The following is a 10,975-nucleotide window of genomic DNA, read 5'->3' as shown; positions in this document are numbered from 1 at the left end:
CCCCCCCCCCCCCCCCCGGCGTTTTTGTTCTTCTCAAGCCCAGGGCTGGGTGTCTTCGTGCTCGTTCCGGGGTGTGATGAGTTGTCTGTTGTAAACAGCCTTGCTGGGTGGAGGTAGTGTTTTGCCTGGTAATTTCCTAGGAGGGGATCGATTTGTCCAGATGGTCAATGGGTGCTGATGTGGGCTGCTTGAGTCATCTCAAGGAGAGTCTGTCTTCTCTCCCTTGTCTGAGAACGCGCTATTGACTGGCTAATGGTTCTTTAAAGGAAGCCGTCAGCAAACGGACGGCTGGGGTGGAGCAATGGGATAAGGTCAAGAATCTTGACCGGAGAGAGCTGGATGCATCCAGTGGGATGACACTGGCCGGTTGACTGCAGAGCTAGATCGGTATTGACTGCTCAGCCACGTAGCTCAGGGGGGTCCTGACGTCTGTCCTGACTCAGGAAAGGAGGTGAGCTCAGGCACCGAGCTCCTCTCAGCAGTGGCTTGCGAGACGGCCTGGCTTGGGAGGCGGTTCTGGACAAGGGGCTGATGAACCTCGGCCCCTATGGCTTCTCTTGAGAGTTTTGTCTTTGGAGAGCAGAGTGTCATTGCCTGGGGAAGGTGCGTCTGTGCAGCCTGCAGAAGGGTGGGCCCCGTGGGCAGGAACGGACTGCAGGCCTGCCCCGCCTCTCCGAGCCTCACCCCGAGTTAAGGCCCACGTCTGTATGTTCATTCTTTCCGTGTTGATTGCGTGCAAGTGCCAGGCCCTCTGGTCGTCGGGCGGTAGGCCTCAGTCCCTTCCGGCAAGGAGTTCACAGTCTGGAAAGAACACTGGGGAACACACTGCGGATTCCTCAGTGTGAGCTCAGCCTTAGCGAAGGAGTCCCGCTTCCCCCCTTTCCTCGGGGAAGGAGCTGCTGTTATCCCTGGCTTATAGGTGAGGAAGCCACGGCACAGCACGCTTAGGACACTTGCCTGAGGTCACACGGCTCCGAAGTGGTGGGGCCGACAGCCGTACCCTGGCCGTGTGGCTCCAGGTCCGTGGCTTTCCTGCTTCATGGTGCTGCCCCCTGTACGCGAAGGATCGGACGGACGAACAGCGGGATGATGGTGTGTGGAGTGAGGCTGGCAAGGGACAGAGGACTGGCGAGGGAGAGGTGGCCTCTCAGCAGGGCCTGCCCCTGGGAGTTAGCAGAGGCACCAGAACATGCTAGCACGGGAGATGTGAGAGCCCGTGGCACGTCCTGGGAGCTCTAGGAGTGGTTTTATATCATGTATACATGTATGTAGATACATACACACATTATTATATATACACACCAGTGCACACACACACACACATACACACACACACACGTTTATGTATACATTCACTCTGGTTGCATTAACAATCAGCCCAAACAGACTGGTGTAAACCGTTCATGGGTAGTGCAGTCCAGGAATTTGGACGGGCACAGTGTGGATAGTCTGTCCCTGTGCCCTGCTCTCTGGGCCTCCGCTGGGGACCCTCGGCCAGGGGTGGGGTCTGAAGTCTGGTTCGCTCGTGTGTCTGGCAGGGGTTGCTGACATCCGCTGCGGCCTCCATTCCTCCCGCACGAGCCACTCTGGGTGGTCTCTCCACGTGGGTAGGCTTGGGCTTCCTTGAAGCACGGGGGGCTGCGTCCAAGGGCAGGCACTCAAGGGAAAGAACCAGAGGGAAGAGGCCTTCTCTAAGCCCGGCGTCAGATGTCGTGGAACAGCACTTGTGCTGTAGTCACCCCAGTCCCCCCGGATGCAAAGAGAGGGAGGGAGACCTTACCTCCCTGCAGAGGGAAGTCAGCACCCTGGGGTGTGGCCGTCTTTGGAAAGTACCATGGGCCACAGTGTAGCTGGACCCAGTGGAATGGGCACAGCCATTCTACGTGGCCTCGTGTGGATTCGGACAAAAGTTATCAGCAGGCTGACATCAGATTTGGCTTGATGCCCCCCCCACGCCCCAGAGTTCTTGTCACTGAAGAGTGCTTTGGAGCTCGGTGGAGATTGCCGCAGTCCCCACATTTCCTGAGCTGCTACCGTGCCAGGCAGGCAGCGTCCACGGTCGTCAGCCCCATCAAGGGACGCTGGCCCCTGAGGAAGACCAGCAGATAAACAGTGATGGCCACCAGTGAGCACTATTAAGGCCAGCCACTCTTCTGAGTACGTTGCACACTCAAACCTCAACCCCCCTGGCAAGGTAGGGACCTCTGCTGTCCGCATGTACCAGACAAGGAAACTGAGGCACAGAGAGGCTCACAGCTAACCCGTGGCAAACCCTCTCCTCTGTGTAGGGGGACAGTCACAGCACAGTGTGGCAGGTGCTGGGGGTCTTGTTGATACAGGGCACTACCTGGGCCTCCCACCCTAGCAGGAGATGTGAGCCCTTAATAGGTTAGGTATACAGCACCTCGGAAATACTCCTTTCCAAACTGCTGAAGGCCAGCGTTAGCCTGGAGCCCTGTCGCCAAGGTGGTATGCGCTCCAGTCCGAGGTAGCCCCACGTTCGTGGTGTGCCTGGTACGTGCCAAGTGCTGTGGCCGTGCTCTGGGGAAGAGGTGGGCCGCCTTCCAGGGGCGCAGTCCCGAGAGACCAGTCAGGGATCACGCGAGCCGCGAGACAGGGCAGGAAGCACCACGCAGTGTCTGCGGGTCAGCAGTTCCCGGGGTGAGAACACAGCAGCCTCCATGGAAGGGGCCAGAGACTTCTCGGGGGGGCCTCACGGGTTTCATGGGCACCAACAACACAGAGGGAAGGGCGCCCAGGCCGTGGGATCAGCAAAGGGAAAAGCATGGAGGGCATCATAACCTGCTGGGAAAGAGGGGCATCTAGTTGCCGGGAAGGCCATATGAGGGGTGGGCAGGGGCCAAGTCACTGTGGAAAAGTCTTGAACGCCAACCTCAGGGCCGTACCCGGAGCTTTGAAGGCCTCTGTGCTGCAGGGGGACGGCAGGGTCAGATGAAAAGGAGCCTTCTCTCTGCAGGGTTGCTGGTGCTTTCCCGGGGACTTCCTGTCCCCGGACCCCATTTGGACCCTCACTCTTTTGCTGGACGCTCTTGAGTTCCCATGCTCTCGGCCTGACCTTCCTCCTGCGCCCTTTCCTTCTGGCGGCCTCTGCTGCACTCCTCCTGCTCTCCACTCTCCCCACCCTTGCTCCCAGCACGTTCCCCGTGCTCCTAGCACCTGTAGGCCACAGCCTTCATCTTGCTGACCCCGCAGAAGTCCTCTGACCAGGAGACCGCTCACAGCGGATTGCTGTATTTATAGCATGGCCGGCACACTTCGGTGCCGTCCATCGCTGTCGCAGAGCTGGGTCTCTGCGGTGACACGGCGCCGCGTCCAGAGAGAGCTGGCCCAGCTTCCCCACACATTGGTGCTGTCTTTCGTGCACCGTCGTGCCCACCCCGGGAGGCTCTAGTGGCGTGTGGCCTCACCTGCCACTCTCGGTGAGTGGACAAAGGTTCTCCTGTCTCATTCCTGCTGAAAATTTCTGCTGAGATCCCTCCAGAGAATGTTTTGTTTTGTTGTAAAACTCTGATCCGTAACACACACACACACACACACACACACACGTACGCACACAGAAAAGTGCCTGAAACGAGTAAGCAGTTACAAAGCGGGTCCCTGTTGACCCCCAGAGTGTGCCCCCCAGCCCCCAGCGAGCCCGTGCCCGTCTCCCCACGCGGTCCGGAGTTTATCATGTCCTGTGCTGCTGTATATGGTGTGACCACCAGCGAAGGCACGCGGACGCTCCGCAGCAGGACTTAGCTTTGCCTGGTTCTGATGACAAGTGGAATATTCGCTGTGCGGGTCCTTGCGTCCCTGAGGCCGCATGAATGTGGGGCTCTCGCTCCCGTTGCTGTTTAGAATTCCACCATCTGTTTACCCATCCTGTTGATTTGAGTGGTTTTCTCCGGACGTTTTCCGCAGCCCTGGTCATCTATAATTTCCTGAGCCTGTGCTATGAATACCTCGGGGGAGAAAGTTCCATCATGTCGGAGATCAGAGGGAAGCCCATCGAGTGAGTCTGAAGTGTCCTCGGAGCCCTCCCACATACCCGGTTTCCTGGGCCTGATGTTCCTCGAGCCGTCCTGGTATCAGCCGGCCACGGAGACTGGCTCTGCCCCTGACCCGGGCCTGGCGTGCCCCTCCTCACTTCCTGAGCGACGCCATTCACGGCGACCCTGCGGACGGCCTCGCTGGCTCTTGCTCCTTCTTCCTCTTCCCGCCCCTGCCTGTCTGCCTGGTTTTCCCTCTTGCAGTCTTTCCGTTCAGGCCTTGGGTTGGTTTGTTGCCCCCCTGCCCCGGGCTGGGGCCGCCCTGCTCCCTCAAGCCCTCCCCGCACATGCAAACTCTCCCCATGTGCTCGGGCCCCCGGGTTAAGGCTGCCTGGGATCTGTGCCCTGTTCCCAGCCCCGTCCGCTCTACCCGGGCTCGTGTGGATGTGAGGGAGGTCGGCCTCCCCCGGCCCCACCTTTCCCGAATCCTGGCTGGCAGGATTCAGCCAGGATTCAGCCGCTTCTCCGCTTGTCTCTTCCAGGTCCAGCTGTATGTACGGCACATGCTGCCTCTGGGGAAAGACTTACTCCATTGGATTCCTGCGGTTCTGCAAGCAGGTGTGTGCCCCGGCACCTGCCCTGGTCAAGAGGTGCTCGTCCGGTGGCAGAGGCGGGCATAGGGCCCAGAGGACCCCAGTTGCAGAGTTCCCATACCCCGTGAAGTACCCCCAGCCCCAGCGCCCACTCCAGGGGGCAGCAACAGGTGTCCTGGAAGGGTCTGTGGCAGCCCCGGGCAGAAGTGGTCCCACAATTCTGCTCACTTGCACCAGGCAGGTCTTGGTGTGTGTGTATGGGGATTCTAGAATCTCAGCTCGAAACCCCTCATCAGCTGCAGCTAGAGGCCAGGAGGGCTTCTGCATGAAAGCTGCCTGCCAGGACGGCCCACCGAGTCTCTGGTCTGTTCCCCATTTCCCAGCTGGCAGTCCACCAGCTTCCGGTTTCCTCGGCTGCCTTCCCTGTGGTCTCAAGTAGCCTGGGCGGAGGCCATGTGGGGTTGTGGTGAGGCGCATGGGCCCGAGTGTCTGACCATCTGAGTTTGATTTTCAGCTTTTCCTCTTGACTGGGTGACCTTGGCTGCGTTATGTAACCTCTCTGAGCCTGCCTTGGTTTCCTCTTCTGTAAAGCAGGCAGAACGATACTTATCTCAAGGGACGGTTTAAGGCCCAGGTGGGGTGATGGATGGGAAGCAGTCAGCACAGACTGGCATGGAGCCCACTCTTGTCCCGGGAGAGAGAGTCTGAGGTGCCACGCCCTGCTGGTGGGCGACCTCGGCTCAGTCTGTCCCGGGGTGCCACGACCTTTGTCACCAAGAGTAGTCACAAAGGGAAATGAAAACCACAGCTGATCACTGTGGCCACCGGAGGGCTGCCCTTTCTACTCCCTTCTGTGCAGGGCCACTGCCTGCAGTGTGGGCACACCCACAAAGCACCTACCTGGACCGACCAGGTCTACACCACCTGGATGGACTGGTCTACACCACAGGCCACGGCTTCCGGCTCTGCCTTCCCTTGGGCATTCCTCCATTCACAATCTCCCTACTGGGCCTGGAGGCAAAGAGTTAAACGTGTCCTGGGATCAGGGTGGGTGGGGCCTTCCAGAGCTTTTGTTGACCAGCCTTGCAGCCGCCCTGGGCCAGCTGGGACTCACTGCCTTCTTCGATGAGTATATTGTGTACAAAGTTTTGATCCCATGATCACTAGCTTGCGAAGCCTGGTTATAAATGATCCCCGGGCCCCGTGGGTTCCGATGTCCTCTGGTGTTCTAGGAGGGGCAGGGAGTGGTAGTAAGAGGACAGAGGATAACAGCAGCCTTTGCACCCCTTTCTCTTGGGAGAGAGCACTCTGCTGCTTCCTCCTGAGAAAGCCTGGGCCAGGGCCCCCCAGAATCCGAATCTCCTGGAGAGCTGGTTCACTGTAGGCATTCTCTGGTCAGCCAACCCCCTCCTCAACCCCCAGCCTGATGAAGAAGGGCTGGCGTGGAGCTCTGGGCCCGGTCGTGTTGACAGCTCCGTGGGTGGTTCTCTTGTCCAGCCTGGCTTGGGAACCTCTGCCTGATTTCCGACCCAGTGCAGGGCTGTGGTTGGCTGAAGGCTGTGGGGCCTGCGGACGTGAGCTCCACTGCCCCTTCAGCCATGCCAGCTTCTCCGTGCCTCAGCTTCCTCACCTGTAACAGCACTTGTTGGGGGGCTGCAGCCTGTTGGCAGGCTCTCGGTGCCCACTGTGCTCCTCCCTTTCCCCGGATACTGGTCCTGCTCCCTCAAGGTGGGTGGCGGGGCTGGGAAATGTTGGGGGTTTGTTGGGGGCAGCATCGCACCTCTTCCCCCGTCACACATGCTTCCTTGCAGCTGGGGCCCCTTGGGACACCCCACAGACTGCACTCAGGTCCCCAGTGGGGCAGAAACTTTGGGTTCAGCAGGTGACTTTCTCTGCCCCAGAGCCCTTGCCCGACTTGAGCCACACAGCTCAGCCTTTTAAAGCTGCTCGCCCCTCCACAGAAGGGGCCTTACGGCTTAGATGTACATTTCAAGGGAATGGTGTTTCTGCCGGTTTTATGGGCACCGTGGGTTGTCCTTGACTTTGCTGGAGCCCCTCGAGGCCGCTGTGAGAACCTGGTTCAGGAATTCTTCCAGTGGCTGAGCAGGCCAGTGGAGGCCTTTGTTGGAACACACAGAGGTGGGAGAGCTTCCAGAAGACACTGCCGTGTTCTTCAGCCCTGTCATGTGGGGCTGGTTACTTCCGTTTATCAGTGAGGCGGCTGCTCAGAGGCCACGTGACTGCTCACTGGACCTTGCCCCAGGTGGTAGCTGGTGAGGCCAGGATTCAAACTCAGATTCAGGATCCCAGACCTTGTGCTTTGGGCTGCCCCCTTTCTTGTGCTCCTGGAGGTCCCCTCCAGCCCCAGTGAGACCCGGGGGTGGACAAGGAGGACGGGAGGAGGCTTCGAGCAGGGCCCTGGCCCCGTCCTGCTGCCGTCCATCACCAGCGTCTACCCCCTTGCCCGTGTCTGCTCTTGGCTTCTTGCTCTTGGTAGGGACTGTTCCCTCTGCTTGTCCCTGTTGCTTCTCTGGGGTCACGTTCCTGCTGACCCCTTATCTCAGAAGCCCTCCAAAGGCTCTCCTGTCCTGTGCTCCTCTGCCCCTCCGTCGGCTGGCCTGCCTCCCCCCCCCCCATATGCTCGCATAGCTGCATTGCCCGGCCACCCTCTTACAGATTCTGCCTCTCCCTCCAGACGGCAGTCCCCTCGGGGCAGGACATTGGACACCCCCCGACCCGGCCCCTCAGCATCCAGCACAGGCCCAGCTGGCCAGAGGGGGTGCTTGTCACACAGTTTCTTAGCTCGTCCTCGACCCTTGACCTTCTCCCCCAACAGGCCACCCTGCAGTTCTGCGTGGTGAAGCCCCTCATGGCTGTCAGCACCGTGGTCCTCCAGGCCTTCGGCAAGTACCGGGATGGTGACTTTGAGTAAGCAGCGGGTCCCCCTGACAGGCGTGAGGGGAGGAGAGTTGGTGCGGGAGCGGGTGGCCCTGCCCCGAGGCTGATGCCCTGCCTTCGAGAAGGGGGTGGCTGCAGACAGGCCCCACGCCCCTGACCTTCCCCTGAGGGGAGGCCCAGCACGGCCCGGCCCTCCTCACGCCCCCCTTGCACCCCTGAGTTTCAAGGCCCAAGCCTGGCAGTGACTGCCATCCTGCTTGGCCCCGCCTCCAGCATGGGAGCCCGCCCTCAGCCCCGTCACCCTCACAGATAGCCTGCAGACCGGTGCCCCAGGGGTGGGCCCAGAAGGGATAGTGGCCACCCCTAGGGCAGGGAGCTAGAAGGTCAGAGCCCTGAGAGGCCTGTCTTGAGTCCCCGGGTAGAAGTCTTCTCCCGTGTCGATTTCCTTTTGTTTTGGGGGGTTAGTGAAAGTGACCGTGTGTCCAGGCCCCGTGCTTGCAGACACTGTGTGTACCACCTGTACCCCACGTGACAGCCCCGCCAGGGCAGGTGAGCAGCCGGAGGCTCAGACGGGGACATGACTTGGCTCAAGAGTAAAGAGCAGAGCCAAGCTCTGTGTCATTCTCACACCTGTTGCCGGACCATCGGGCTGAGCTCCCCACCCCTGGTGCGGGTGGCTTCCACGTCTATGTCCCCACCAGGTGCCTGGACACCAGAGCAGAGGCGGCAGGGCTGGCCTTCACCGCTGGCACAGCCTCGCACGCCCCCCTCCACCCCTGCTTCTTGGCCACTTAGATCCCGTTCTTCAGTGGCTCGCGGAGCACTGCTCGGGGAGCATTGCAGAGCCGCGGGGCTCGGCATACTGGCAGGGCAGAGGCGGGAGGGAGGCCTCCGGTGTCTCGGAAGGCTCTGTCCCAGCCAGAGAACGCTCCCCGTCCCCGCAGCGTCACCAGCGGCTACCTCTACGTGGCCATCGTCTACAACCTCTCCGTCAGCCTGGCCCTCTACGCCCTCTTCCTCTTCTACTTTGCCACCCGGGACCTGCTTAGCCCCTACAGCCCCGTCCTCAAGTTCTTCATGGTCAAGTCCGTCATTTTTCTCTCCTTCTGGCAAGGTGAGCTTCTTCCCGGCCCGCGCTGTCCCTGGGCAACCCCAGCCCAGAGCCTGGCCTCTGTCTACCGGGCACCTCCTGGGTGAGAAGTCTAGGCCCTCGGGGGCCTTTCACGGGAGCCCCGGGGGACCTTCAGTGGGGCTGCTTCATGGATGGGGGACCCAGGGGACCCCCAGCGTCGGTGGCCGGCAAGGAGCTAGTGCAGCGGCATTTCCCAGAGGCCTCAGCTTGGTGTCGGCATCGCGGGCCTACAGGAGCACCCGTGACCCCCGCTGCCATCCTTGCCGGCGGGTGTGGCATGGGGGGGGCGCTGCATGAGGAAGGGCCACAGGAAAGGGGTCCGGTCTAGGGCTCCGTGCCCCCGCCTCCTCTTCCAGGCATGCTCCTGGCCATCCTGGAGAAGTGTGGGGCCATCCCGAAGATCCACTCGGCCCGCGTGTCCGTGGGCGAGGGCACCGTGGCCGCCGGCTACCAGGACTTCATCATCTGCGTGGAGATGTTCTTCGCGGCCCTGGCGCTGCGGCACGCCTTCACCTACAAGGTCTATGCAGACAAGAGGCTGGATGCGCAAGGTAGGGGCCAGCGGCCGGACGCCACCCCCAGCGGGAGACGGCCTCGGCGGCCCGGCCCCAGGCTCCCCCTGCCACCCGGTGTCCGACAGGCGCCGACGGCTCAGGCGTCTCGGGCTGGCTTGTGGGAAAGGGGCCACACAGGTCGAGGCTCGCCTGCCCTCCGCCCCCAACACAGGGTTGCAGGGGGTCCTGGCAGCTGAGCCCACCTGCCTCTTGCAGCCGGCCCGGAGTCTGGAGAGCCCCGCGGGAAGGTCAGGACAGACACCCCAGAATAAACAGGCTCCCCGGGGCTCCTCACACCAGACACAGGTTTCCATTCTGTCCTACAGTTCCCTCCGCTCGAAAGTTCCCCATCTTTTTAAAAAACTGCTTACTTCTAAATAACAGACTCAGAAATAGTCGTTGTTTTTAACAGCTTGGTTTTTACACCTGCTCATTTTGCTCTGTGTTGGAAGAGGTTGGCAACCCCAGTTGTACATTAGGACACCTCGTCCAAGTGCCATGTCTGCCCCCCCGGCCGAGATTCCACAATAAATGGTCTGGGCTTGGGCTGCCACGGCAGGGGTTTCCCAGCTGCCCCGGGCCGGGGGTGGTCAAGGGGGGCAGAAGAGGAGGCTGGGAATGCCTGAAATGGCTTGTGCAGTGAGGACACGGGAGGGTCTGGGGAGGGGAAGCTCTGCTCTAACACTGCCCCCCCCCCAGGAGTCGGGCTGCTGCTGGCTGCCCTCCATGTGGCTGCCCCAGGCCTAGTGCCTAGGCCCACCACGGTCCCCGGGGAGTGGGGTGCTGCAGCAGGGCCCCTCAGCCCCCTCCCCTTCTTAATCAGGCGCTCTCTTCCTGGCCAGAAAGAGACCTGCCGGCCGCTCAGCTCTGAGCGCCCAGCTGTGTTCTCCTGGCACATCTGCTGGCTGAGGGCTGCCGGCACCCCTTCTTCCCTTTGTGATCGCACACGTACCCTGTGCTGGGCGCTGTGCCAGCCGCCGTGCTGGCCACCTCGCTGCTGCCCGCTGCTGTCCCACCCGCTTCCCGCTAGGCCCCCAGATCTGGCAAGCACCCACCCAGTGTTGAGGGCAGTGTCCCTTGGACCTGCGCCTGACCGAGCCTGTGCCCTTAGGAAAGTCACCCTTGTGCCTAGAGCGTGGGGTCATAGCAGAGAACCCTTTCTGGACCCTCGAGGTTTAAGATGTCACATGTGGTGGCTCTGCAGAGGCCCAGTGGACACCTGGGCTGTGTTCCACCCGCGGCTCCTGGACCACCAGCCCAGCAAAGTACAGCGTGGCCAGAAACCCAGCTCTAGCAAAGACCCCAGCCCAGCCCCACCGGGGCAAGGCAGGACCCCATCTCTGTGCTGGGCCCCGGCCAGATGCCCGCACACTAATCCCTCAGCCCTGCAATCGGCTTGGGTCCCCCGCTGCCTCTCCTGTGGGGTCTGTACGGGGAACCATGCCCCCTGGCCCCCCAGCCTTGATTTTCTCATCTGCGAAGTGGCGTGAGGTTTGTAAAGCACGTGGCACAGGCTTAGCAATTGCAGCCAAGCCCAAAGAGAAGTGGGGGTGCTGGGTCCCGACTTAGATGTAGAGGTGGAACTGTGACCACCATTCTGGGTGTCTGCGGGTGGCTCTCCCATCCCCCCGGATGAGAGTATGTGCCCTGTGAGGGGAGTTACCCGTCCGGGGGCCAGGCTCCGAGGGGGCAGCTGGGGCGGGGCGGGAAGGGTGTCCGGTGCGGTGTGCAGGCCTCGGTGGTGGACAGATGGTGTCACTCAGCTGTCTCTTGTCTTCTCTATTTCTCTGGCTTCTCTCCCCCTCC

General features: G+C 61.2%; 1 protein-coding gene across 4 annotated transcripts in view; it reads left to right on the top strand.

Moving 5' to 3' along the window:
- TMEM184B (transmembrane protein 184B) overlaps positions 1–10,975 on the top strand; it is a 52,552-nt gene that overhangs the window by 36,897 nt on the left and 4,680 nt on the right. For all 4 annotated transcript variants that reach the window (XM_040637526.1, XM_040637525.1, XM_040637528.1 and 1 more), the window contains exons 4-8: positions 3,925–4,015; positions 4,535–4,610; positions 7,422–7,513; positions 8,428–8,597; positions 8,972–9,166. In XM_040637526.1, coding sequence (XP_040493460.1) covers positions 3,925–4,015; positions 4,535–4,610; positions 7,422–7,513; positions 8,428–8,597; positions 8,972–9,166 — 624 coding nt within the window. The remainder of the gene's footprint in view (positions 1–3,924; positions 4,016–4,534; positions 4,611–7,421; positions 7,514–8,427; positions 8,598–8,971; positions 9,167–10,975) is intronic.

This window comes from Ursus maritimus, unplaced genomic scaffold, assembly GCF_017311325.1.
Source record: "Ursus maritimus isolate PB19 unplaced genomic scaffold, ASM1731132v1 scaffold_21, whole genome shotgun sequence".
NCBI classification, from domain to species: Eukaryota; Metazoa; Chordata; class Mammalia; order Carnivora; family Ursidae; genus Ursus; species Ursus maritimus.
The sequence above is the reverse complement of the archived record's forward strand: the minus strand, read 5'-3'. Positions and strand labels throughout refer to the sequence as shown.